The 12,238-nt window shown below is 41.3% G+C and overlaps 1 protein-coding gene across 1 annotated transcript in view; it reads right to left on the bottom strand.

The window, feature by feature from the left end:
- The window catches only part of CLRN1 (clarin 1), a 42,233-nt gene that overhangs the window by 12,361 nt on the left and 17,634 nt on the right, over positions 1-12,238 (bottom strand). Inside the window, 2 exon segments of the mRNA XM_021718458.1 lie at positions 2,579-2,615; positions 4,222-4,401. Of these exon segments, the coding sequence (XP_021574133.1) occupies positions 2,579-2,615; positions 4,222-4,401 (217 nt within the window).

Raw genomic sequence — 12,238 nt, 5'->3', positions numbered from 1 at the left:
GGAGCCCAGTGGGTCGAGGCTGCGGTGGCCGGGAGCGGCCACTGCACTTCAGTCTGGGTGGCAGAGTGAGACTCCAACTCAAAAAAAAATTAAAAAATAAAAAATAAAGTGATTGAATATTTTGATATTTAATAGTAAGTATTGGGGTCTTTTAAAAAATCCAGAAGCAGCCGGTCTCGGTGGCTCAGCCTGTAATCCTGCACCCTGGGAGGCTGAGGTGAGTGGATTGCCTGAGCCCGCGGGTTCGAGACTCGCCTGGGCAACTTGGTGAGACCTCATCTCTACAATAAATAAAAAAATTAGCCGAATGTGGTGGCGTGTGCCTGTAGTTCCAACTACTTGGAAGGCTGAGGCGGAAGGATCGCCGGAGCTCAGCAAGTCGAGGCTGCGGTGGGAGCAGCCACTGCACTCCAGTCTGGGCGACAGAGTGAGACTCCAGCTCAAAAAAAAAAAAAAAAAAAACACCCAGATGATCTAGAGACAGGCCTTTATCTTCTGCAAGACACATCTGGAGTTGGTTCTTTCCCTCCTTTGCCCTCCTTCTGTCCTTTCCTGATTCACAAACCTTTGCTGAGCACCTGCTTTTACAATGAATTTGAAGATACGGAAGATAAAACGCGAGCACAGGGCCTGATTGTTCCCGCATATATTTGTGTGCTCAGGGTTTCCTTGCATTAGACTTGGCCAAAGGCTGAGATAAGATCTGAGACTTGGATTCAATTCTGTGTTCTCTGAGTCATCTTGCTCTTCAAATGCCGTTAGTCTGGTCGTCTGTCAGAACTGTCAAATAATTTGTCTTCCAAATGGGTTGTTCCTCTGAATTTCATTCAGAAGCTGGAGTGCTAGACGGCTGTGGCGGTAAATAAGCTGTTGCCTCTCACCTTCAAACCAGTTTTTCTTTGCTCTGCTCTGTGATGTTGGTTCAAGACTCCCCAGACTAATTCTGCCCCATCAGCTGCTTTCTGCCAAATGTGAGCACCGGGGGAGAGGGAAGGCAGGAGAAAGAGGAAGGGTCTATTTCTTCCACTTGGCATGGCACTGTCACTTCTCCCTGGCAGCAGCCACTGGGGCGTGTCCAGGCCCTTTCCACATTCACAGAAGCCCTCATGGTGTCCCACAAAGACAGGACCAGAGCATCAAGGTCTGAAACCCAGTGCTCTGGGGCCCATCCTCGAGCTTTTAGGTTCTGGGAATGCCAAAGAATTTTGTTTGTTCCCCACATCCTAGGGATGGTAGCTGCTTTCTGAAATTACCTTCTTTGAGTTACTGCAGGGTCTCCTTTTTTGTTTTCTTCAGCTCTTGGACACCTGTTTAATCATGTCCCCATAGCTCAAACTTGAGCTTGCATCAGAATAGCCTGAATGACTTGTTAAAACACAGATGGCCAGGCCCCAATCACAGAGCTGCTGATTCAGTAGGTCTGAGATGGGGCCTGAGAAATTGCTTTTCTAACAAGTTCCCAGATGATGCAGATACTGCTCATCTGGGAACCCTACTTTGAGAACCACTGCTGTACATCATAGCAAATTGGGAGGCTGAGGCACGAGGACTGCTTGAGTCCAGGAGTTTGAGACTAGCCTGGGCAACACAGTGAGAGCTCATCTCTATGAAAAATTTAAAAAGTAGCTGGATGTGGTGGTGCATACCTGTAGTCCCAGTTACTCAGGAGGCTGAGGCAGAAGGATCACCTTAGCTCAAGAGGTCAAGTTTGTGGTGAGCCATGATCGTGCCACTGTACCCCATCCTGGGCAACAGAGGGAGACTCCAATTCAAAAAAATAAAATGCTGTGATGTTGTTTTCTACCTGGATTCTGGTTGGCTCAATGGTCATCACTAAAACGGCACATCACTCAGATCCACCAGCTTGGTTTTGGGTGTTTGGTGGAGGAAGTAATCCGAATATCCCTCTCTGACCTGGACCTTTACATGAAATTGAATCATTCTCATGGTCTGCCTGTCCATACCCTGAGCCTGTGTTCTTGATCTTAGGTCCTGGTTGCAAAGCCCTGGGCCTTCCTTGGTGACACTCTATTCCATTCCTTACTGGCTCGTTTCCTATTGTCTCTGTGGACCTGCTCTGTTAACCCCATCCTATCTGACTTTTGACTGCTGTAACATTCATTCTCTCTAGGTGACCAAGTTAACATCTCCTATCAGGGCTTGCTTTTTCAAGTCAGCAAATACATGTAGAATCATGTGCTGTGTGCAGAGTTTCATACTGAATGCTTTTGCCAGAGATACAAAACTGAGAAAGACCTAGACTCTGCCCTCAGAAGGTAATAATCATTATCTGTACAATTTAACACCGTATTAGATGCTTGTGAGAGATAAAAAGAAAATATTAGCAGAATAGAGAGAAACCTACTTTGGTTGGATGAATAATTTGATTAGCAAGATGTGGCTGGGGTGAGATCCCAAGCAGTGTGCGTAAGTAATGAAGAAAAGAGGCTACACTGCCTTCTAAGAGGAGCCCCCCTTAACTGCAGGGCTTTGTGTTATTGAGCAGAATCTATGCAAGTTTGTGGCTGGAGTTGAATTGCGAGGGAGAATGGCGTAGTGTTAAGAGCAAGAAGGAAACTCGGGCTGGTGCCTGGTGGCTGGCAGCCAAAGAACAACTTCAGGGGAAAAAAGGAACAGTTGAATAGAGATTTTCATTACATTGTTTGCTGGTGTGAGTTGTAATCGCTTTCCATCTTTCCTTGAAATCATCAATAAAACTACTTGTTTCCTAGGAATATGACAAAGTGTTGAATCTTTTTGTAAGTTTAGAATGGGGAGAAATCAGAGACCTCCTATAGAAGAATAGCTCCTATAGAAGAATAGCTGCATAGTTTTTAAAAAATTTTTAATTTTAAAGATGTGCGGTACAATTCAGGGTTAGGTATACGAATGTTCATTATGCAGGTACTCTTGTTGATGAGGTGTGCCCCTCCCTCCCCTGGCAGTTTCCCACTACTGCCAATCCCACACACCCCTTCCCCCACATATATTTTTCATTGTCTCATCTCTCTCCTTCTCCCTGTCACAAATATATTGTAAGCACTGACTGAATTTTATACTCTTTTCCATCTGTTTTGGTATGGAATAGCTGGAGTAGCACATGCTTATTGATGAACTGATATCTGGGATTACAGTATATCCTTGCCCAGAAACACCTAGCATTAGGCTACATTAAGTACCTACAGGTCTGAATATGGAAGCTCAGGTGTGAGTGGAACACTGGCTCTTTATACTTTTTTGATGGCATTTATTTATTTTTCTGATTATGAATAAATAAAAGCACATTATTGAACCCATAGATATATTGCTAAGTGTGAGTGAAAATAAAAATCATCTATAGTTTCAATGTTCAGAGAGAACCACAATCAACTGACTGGAGTATCTATCTATCACATATCCAATCTATCTCTTCCATATATATATATCTCCTTCATATAAATATAGAGTAAATATAAATACATACATATTTTATATGCATTTTCTCTATTTTACACATTTAATCAAATTAGGTTTATAATGCTTATAAAAGTTTATATACTGCTTTTTCCTTTTTTTTTTTTTTTTTGAGTTGGAGTCTCACTCTGTTGCCCAGGTTGGAGTGCAGTGGCACACTCACAGCCATCCCAGCATCAACGTGCTGGGCTCCGGAGATCCTTCTGCCTCAGCCTTCCAAGCAGTGGGAACTACAGGAAAGCACTACCATACTCAGCTAATTTTTGATTCATTGTAGAAACAAGGTCTTGCTAAGTTGTCCGAACTGGTCTCAAACCCGTAGGCTCAGGCAATCCACTCATCTCAGCCTCCCAAAGTGCTGGGATTACAGGCTGAGCCACCGAGCCCAGCCTGCTTTTTCCATTTAACATTTTGAGACAAGCATTTATCCTCTTGATTACATCTCAAAAATATAATTCAATGTCAGAGTCATAATTATTCATATGGACTACCATAATGTATGTATTGAAGTACCTATTATTTTATGTATTATTGGATAGTTAACTATTATTGGATAGTTAACTATTATTGGATAGTTAACTATTATATGTATTATTGGATAGTTAACTATTATTGGATAGTTAAGGTATTTCCCAACTTTTTGTCATCATGTATAAAACTACAGGGCACATCCAAGTATGTTATATATATTGTAACTTTATACTTAGGTAGACCATCTTTGTATAGAATGAAAAGCACATTTGTCCTCAGGTAAAATTTTGTACTCACCTGAAATGAAGCTCAAAAGATACAACCCTAGTGGACCATGCAGAGTTTCAAAGGGTTTGCCAAAAGCATTGTACATGAAGAAGGCTGTCCCCACCATGGTTGAAACAATGAGAATTGTGGAGAAAAGAATGACATTGACGTGGATGCTCACTGGGATGGCTTTGAGCAAATCTGGAAAAACTAAAGATAAGACAAAACAAAGGTTAGAATAAATTGCATTAGTAGCAGTCTGCAAGTATAATTTTTAAAATTAAATCCCTCTTCTCGTTTTAATTTCAAAAATCACTAAAATCCTTCTGATGAATACATTCTCACTTTCTAATTTACCAAAAGGTTTAAAGATAGGATCATTTTAGAGCCTTCACTGTAAAAATTAGCAAAGCGGAGATTTGAGGGAATTTTTTTTCTACCTTTGGTCATATGTAATGACTTCACCAAACAAGTGCTGGCTTTGTCATGCAAAACTGCACATTTTGATGACAGAACTTTTAATGACATTTCTCAGTAGTCATTTTTTTTTTTTTGAGTTAGAGTCTCACTCCGTCACCCAGGCTGAGTATAGTGGCACGATCATGGCCACTCCAGTGTCAACCTGCTGGGCTCAGGTTATCCGCCTCAGCTTTCCAAGTAGCTGGAACTACAGACACGCACCACCATGCCCAGCTAATTTTTGATTTATTGTAGAGACAAAGTCTCACCAATTTGCCTGGCGTTGGTCTCGAACCTGTGGGATCAGACAGTCCATTCACCTCAGCCTCCCAACATGCTGGGATTACAGGATGAGCCACCGAGCCCAGCCCTCAGCAGTCATTTTTTAAAATCCATCTTAATTTGTAATACTATTTTAAGTTCATATCTGGATTAGTTGAAATAGCAGGAGGTTTCCATATTAACTTTGTTTTCCCCCCAAAACATGGCTTCTAGTTCACACCAAGATTAAAGCATGGAGTATTTTCAGTCAATTTGATGGGGTGCCGATCTGTGGGAAAATAATTTCTGGTGCTACGAGAAATATTTTCCATTTAGAAAACACGCCAAATCTATTTCTAGATTTAGTGTTCAGGGCAAGTTTTTCTTGTTTACAGAGAAAATGAAATACTTTATACATGTAAGATTTCTCTTATCTGGTGAGGCATCAGCATGGTTGGCATTAGCAAGTCTGGCAGGACCTATTTGGGGAAGTTTAGTTCAGTTCACTTTAGTATTCCAAACGTGTATTTATTTACTGAGCTCGTAATATGTGCCAGGCATTGTTCTAGGTGCTGGACATAGAGCCATAAAACAAGATAAACAAGGTCCCTATTGCTTACAGAGTTTATAACCTAATGGGAGTAGACAGATCGTTAGCAAGCAAGCAAACAAAGGTTAGCATATTCCAGAGACAACCACAATCAATGTCTTCCTCCCTTTTACATGTGTCACTTCCCCTTTAAGAGGTAGAATTTTTTCCCCCCAATCTCTTTGAACTTGGACTGGCCAATGACTGCTTTGACCGCCTGAATATGGCAGCAGAAGAACACTGTGCCAGTTCCAGGCCTATCCTATAAGGGAGGAGGCACATGAGGGAGGAAGCTGTCCTGGATGTCAAGCCCAGAAAGACCACCAGATGACTGCAACAGTAGGAGAGGCTCAATCAAGAACTGTCCAGCTGAATTAGCAAATATTTGTTTAAAGCCCTTGAAACTTGTGGAGAGCTGTCATGCAGTGGTAACAATAAGATGCTTTCTGATCGTGATCAGTGTGATGGAGACATGAAATCATGCAATGGGATTTTGTGTGACGGGGGAGTGGGTAGGGTTGGTCAGGAAAGCGATACTTGAGCTCAAGCCTGAATGTAGAGAAGGAAGTCACCCTAGGGTAAGAGCTTTCCAGGGAAAAGGAGCACAACTGAGGTAGGGATGATCCAGGGTGGCGGGACCCAGTACATGGGGAGGGGGTGGAAGTGGGAGATTGTTATGCTAGGATCAGATCACTGTACCCACTAGATCCTAGTCTAGTGACTGTGGCAAAGAGTAGCATTCTTATTCTAAATTCATTTGGAAGCCCCTGTAGATTTTTGTTTTGTTTTGTGTGTTTGTTTTTTAGAGACAGGGTCTTCCTCTGTTGTTAGGCTGGTGTGCAGTGGTGTGATCATAGCTCACTACAGTCCTGAACTGGTTCAGGCAATCCTCCTATGTTAGTTTCCCAAGTAGCTGGGACTACAAGCACATGCTACTATGCCTGGCATTTTTAAACTTTTTGGTAGAGATGGAGTCTCACTATGTTCCCCAGACTGGTCTTCAACTCCTAGCCTCAAGTGATCCTTCTGCCTCAGCCTCCCAAAATGCTGGGATTACAGACATGAGTCACCATGCTCAGCCTGGAAAGTTTTAAGTAGAAGAGTGACAGTCTCCTTCATGCTGTTAAATGATGACACTGGTTGCTTAGTAGTGACCACAAGAGGGTAGGGAAGGACAAACATCCAGGGAGATGGGGGAGGCTATTAACAGAGGCAAGAGTTGGAGGCTGCTCCAAGGTGGTGAGAGGTTGTCAGATTTGGGATACATTTTGGAGATGGAAGATATAACTTGCTGAAAAAGAGGAATCAACTATTACTCCTAGGTCTTTGCCCTAAGCAACTGAACACATGATGATACTGTTAATTGAGATAGACAAGTAGAAGGAACAGGTTTAGGAACCGAGATAGAATGTGATGCTAGAGTTCTGGTTTAGAACAAATTTGGGTTGCCTTTGAGACTTCCAATTAGAAATGTCAAATAGGACTTATGTTTCTGGAGGTCCAGGGAGAAGACTGGGGTGTGTAACAGGACCAGGACTCAATCGAGGTAAGCAAAATGCTGGGATGCCAACTGTAAGGGGACAGGACTCAATCGAGGTAAGCAAAATGCTGGGATGCCAACTGTAAGGGGACAGTTACTCTCTGGGCCAACCCTACACCTGCATGAAGCCGAGGGAGAATGTCTCCTTAAGTTTTATGTGCTGGTTGCATCAACGGCTTCACCCTAGTCCTGGCCCCGATATTTAAGCCCACTGGAATGGATGTCACCCATGGGGAAGCTATAGTTAGAGGAGAGAAGAGGCCGAAAGGAACCCTAGGCTCCCCCATTCCTACCAGCACAGAAGAGGGATGTCACCCATGGGGAAGTTATAGTTAGAGGAGAGAAGGGGCTGGAAGGGGATCTGGGGTCCCCCATGTCTACCAGCTCAGGAGAGGAGAGAAGCCAGCTGAGGAGATCGAGCAAAAAGCAGCTTGTGCATTAGGAGCAAATCCATGAGTCTGGCAAGGGAAACTGATGGGAAAGATTGTTTCAAGAAGGAGGAAGAAGTCAGCAGAGCAAATGCTTGTATCGTGGCCATGTCTGACCACGTACCGGAAATGGACCAGGCCAGAAAGCGGGATTGGTTCAGAACAAACCCCTCCCCACTGCTGGGTAGCACTATCTCCACACATTGATGAAATAAGCTCTGTGCTGTCGGGTAGACAGCTTCATCTCCATAAATACAAAATTGTTTGGATCCTGACAGTGTTCGCTGGTGTCCTCACGCAGGGGTTACGGCTAAGTCATCTGACTGCTGAGGGTTAGTTGTACTTCGTCTTCTCATAATAAGAGAAATGTACATTAGAACCAAGAGATGCCATTTTCCACTCATCATGTTTACTAGGATGAAAACATTTAGTAATACCCTGTGTTAGCTAGGGTGTGGGGAAATGGTGACCCTTGTGTATTTTTCCAGGGAGTGTAAATTGGTATAACCTCCTTTGAGGCAGTCGGGCAATATCTATAAAGTATTAAAATGCACATACCCTTTAGCTCAGCAATTTCACTTCCAGGAGTTTATCCTATGAATATTTTTACACATGAATCCAATAGAGTATTACAAGGATATATTCATTGCAGCATTTTTTGATAATAACAAAAGGTTGGAAATAACTTACATGTCTATCAGCAGTACATCTGTATAATGAAATATTAGTCAATGATTACAAAATATAAAAAGTGGTTCTATAAATACAGATATGAAATTATCATCAAAATGTGATGTTAGATGAAAAAAAAAGAAAGAAAGAAAGAGAAATGTGCCTCATTCTGCCATTTGGGTAAAAGCCAAAGAGGAATATGTATGATAACAAATAATTTAAGAACTTTACTTACCTGATTTAATTCTCTCAACAACCCTGTGAGATAGGTACTACTTTTAAAATCTGAGGCACAGAAGCTATGTACTATGCCCAAGATTTATACTTAGTAAATGGAAAAAATATGGATTTGAACTCATGTCCTCATTCTTAACCACCAAGCTATAGCAGTCTCAGGGACTATGCATGAAACTGGTAACATTGCTTTTGAGAAGAGAAACTGAGGAACATTTCCCTATACATCTTTTTGTACTGTTTGGAAAAAAAAAAGTTTTGCCTTCCTGCAAGCATGATCTATTTAATAAACACACAAATACTTTTTAAATAATTAAAAAGCTAAATAAAAACATTTTAAAAATCCTGTGACCGTTATAGATTAAAAGATACTTCAGAGACATTAACAAAATGTAATGCATGGCTATTGTTTGTGAATATGGCTTCTGATTTGAACAAACCATTTATAAAAGGACAATTTTGAGACAACCAAGAAAATTGAACAGGGACTGGATATTAGATAATGTTTTATAATTGTTGCTGATGATATTAGTTATGTTAATGGTATTGTGGCTGTGTTTTTAAAATCCCTTATCATACTAGAAATAATATGGATGGATCAGTGGATAAAGACAAGAAAATTCCAGGTCAGCCATGGTGGCTTATGCCTGTAACCCCAGCACTTTGGGTGGCAGAGGTGAGAGGACTTCCCGAACCCAGGGGTTCGAGACCAGCCTGGGCAACTTGGTGAGACCCCCGTCACTACAATAGATCAAAAAATAAGCCAGGTATGTTGGCGCATGCCTGTAGTTTCTGCTACTTGGAAGGCTGAGGTAAAAGGATTACCTGCACCCAGGAGACCAATGTTGCAGTAGCAGTGAGCGTCCCACTGCTGCCAGTCTGGGTGATGGAGTGACACTCTGACTCAGAAAAACAAAACAAAATGAAAAGAAAAATAAAAAAACACACAGAAAATTCCTTAGGTCTGTTTGAAAGAAAGGGGGTGTGGCAATGTGAATATTTAAGCTCCCAGATGCTGCCCTTCTGATGTCAGTAATTGCAGTGGTCCAGTCTGTCCCATCTTCCAGGGGCATAGCAGTCTTAGACTTCTGGGAGTGTATGTAGTCCTATATAGGATGGTGCCCAATCTACAACAGAGTGGTTTGACTTACGATATTTTTTGGCATTATGATGGTCCAAAAGTTTATAAGCTGTCAGTGGAAACCACATTTTGTATTTTGAATTTTGAGCTGAATTGGCAGGGTCAGCCATTCAGATCCAGCTGTGGTACCCAATGCAATATACAATGTACTCCCTGGTGATGCTGGGCAAAGGCATCAAACCACAACTCCCAGTCAGCGCCACCATCACCAGGGTGAACAACCAATACTCTACGGTATCCTCTGTGGCCAGATGATCTGACCCAATTGCAGGCTAACGCTGAGTGTCCTGAACACATTTAAGGTAGGCTAAGCTAAGGTATGATGTTTGATAGGGTAGCTGTATTCAATGCATTACTGATGTATATTTTCAGTTTATCTGGTTATAATTTGATCATAAATCCAGGAACATATGTTCTACAATCACCTGCCCCCTGGAGATGTCCTCACACTCAGTCATTGACTTGGTTTTTTACTAGCAGGTATTAAAGAAAACCTGCTTCCATCCGTCTCCCCACCTATAGAAAGGTAGCAACCTCATCATCTCTGATAAGGTGACTAGGTTAAGCCTGTCTGAAAATTGAGGGTTGTTACCGGATTGAAACAAATGCAGAGAGAAGTTGTACTGATTTGCCTCCTGGAAAGAAAAGCCAGAAGCTAGAATAAATTGTCATGTGGAGCATTTTAATTCTTATGAAATCTCTTAAAATTTCCACTCTTGTGAGAAAGTCACCCAGCAGGACACTAATCCCTGCATGTTACACATACATTTTTATCAGGTTTCCTTTTTTTTAATAAAAAAAATCCCTGAATCTGTAATGACTAGCCAGAACTCAGGTAACACCCCTCAGTTTTCTGACGAAAACTAGCATGGCTTTTTCTTGGTTGAAGCTGAAAGCGGACCATTCAGATAAATATCGGGAGATGTCGGTTTAATCATATTGGATATTGTGTATCTAGGAGATAGATTTGTTTGGTTTTTCTGTTCTGTTAAGTTGAGGATTATAACACAAAAAAAGGATTTGAACATTTTGTTCTATGGAAGACCTGTCATTAATCCAGCAAGTCATTTCTGGCCTCCAGAAATTACTTGATTAGCTGTTGACAAGTGAGAGGGAGTCATTTATTAAAACAGGCAGCTGAAGCCACATTAGTAGCATAGCTTTGGTCTGTGCATTCAGAATTCCTTCCCTCAATTCCATCTCCATGCCACTGATTTCCTCCACTCTGTCTCTGAATCAATGTGACTAGGTCTCTTCAACCTTAAACCATCCCAAGCCCTTAATTGCCCTTCTTTTCTCTCCATTATCACCAAGCTTCTTCCAAAAGCAATGTATGACTAATAATAATAAGAAAATAACTAAAAAAGCAATGTACAATTATAACAGAAAGACAATAGCCAATAATTACACAACACTGGCTATGTTCCAGGTACTCTACACATATTACATAAATTAGCACATATAATTCTCACAACAGTATGAAGAAGGCATAATTTTATCTTCATGTATAGATTTCCAAAAAACTGAGGTACAGAGAAGTTAAGTAACATGCCTAAAGTCACAATGGGCATTAGTGTCTTTGCTTTGACTTTCCCCCCTATTTTTTGAAATTAAAGTAAATTTAGCACAGCAGAAATTTTCCCTTTTTAGTGTGCAGTTTTGTTAGTTTTGACAAATGCATACAGTTGTATAACCATGCTCATAATCAATTGGAGAACAACTCTACCATTCTGAAAATCTTCCCCCAACCTCCCTGTCCCTTCATAGTCAACCCATCATCCACCCCTAAAGTTACACATGTAACTTTATTTATTTATTCATTTGAATCAAAGACTCACTCTGTCGCCCAGGCTGGAGTGCAATGGCACAATCACGGCTCACCATAACCTCGACATCCTAAGCTCGGATGATCCTTTTGCCTCAGCTCCCAAGTAGCTGGGACTATAGGCATACACCATGACACTTGGCTAATTTTTATTTTCTGTAGAGACAAGGTCTTGCTATGTTACCCAGGCTGGTCTCAAATTCCTGGACTCAAGCAATCCTCTTGCCTCGGCCTCCCAAAGTGCTGGGATCACAGGTGTGAGCCTCCATGCCTGGCCCCCTATGTGTAACTTTACAAGAAACTGCCAAGTGTTTTCCAGTGTGGCTGTACCATTTCACTTCCCACCAGCAATGTAGGAGAGTCCCAGGTGTTCCACATTTTTGCCGGCACTTGGCAGGTTTTTAAAAATGGTAGCCCTTAAATAGGTGTGCAGTTTATCCCATTATAGTTTTAATCTTCTTTTCTCAAATGACTAATCATGTTGAGCATCTTTTTTGTGAGCTTATTTGCCTTCCATGTTTCATTTATGGTGATGTATCTATATCTTTTGTACATATCTTATTGGATTGCTTATTATTACTATTGAGTTTTGAGAAGTCTTTATGCATGCTGAATACAAGTCCTTTATCAGATAAGAAATTCACAAATATTTTCTTCATGTCTGTGTCGTCTTTTCATTCTCTTATCAGTGTCTTTTGAAGAGTAGTTTCTTATTTTTATTAAGTCCAATTTATCAAATGTTTTTTATCTATTGTGTTTTAGATGTCAAATCTAAGAAGTCTTTGCCTAATGCAAGGTCATAAATACTTCTGCTATGTTTTCTTCCTGAAGTTTCAATTCTAAGTTTACATTTCAGTCTGTGATCTATTTTGGGGTTTTTTTGGGGGGGGGGGTTGGC

The sequence above is a fragment of the Carlito syrichta genome, unplaced genomic scaffold, assembly GCF_000164805.1.
Source record: "Carlito syrichta isolate Samal-C Ts95f unplaced genomic scaffold, Tarsius_syrichta-2.0.1 Scaffold312196, whole genome shotgun sequence".
Taxonomy (NCBI): domain Eukaryota; kingdom Metazoa; phylum Chordata; class Mammalia; order Primates; family Tarsiidae; genus Carlito; species Carlito syrichta.
This window is presented reverse-complemented; position numbering and strand designations above follow the sequence as displayed.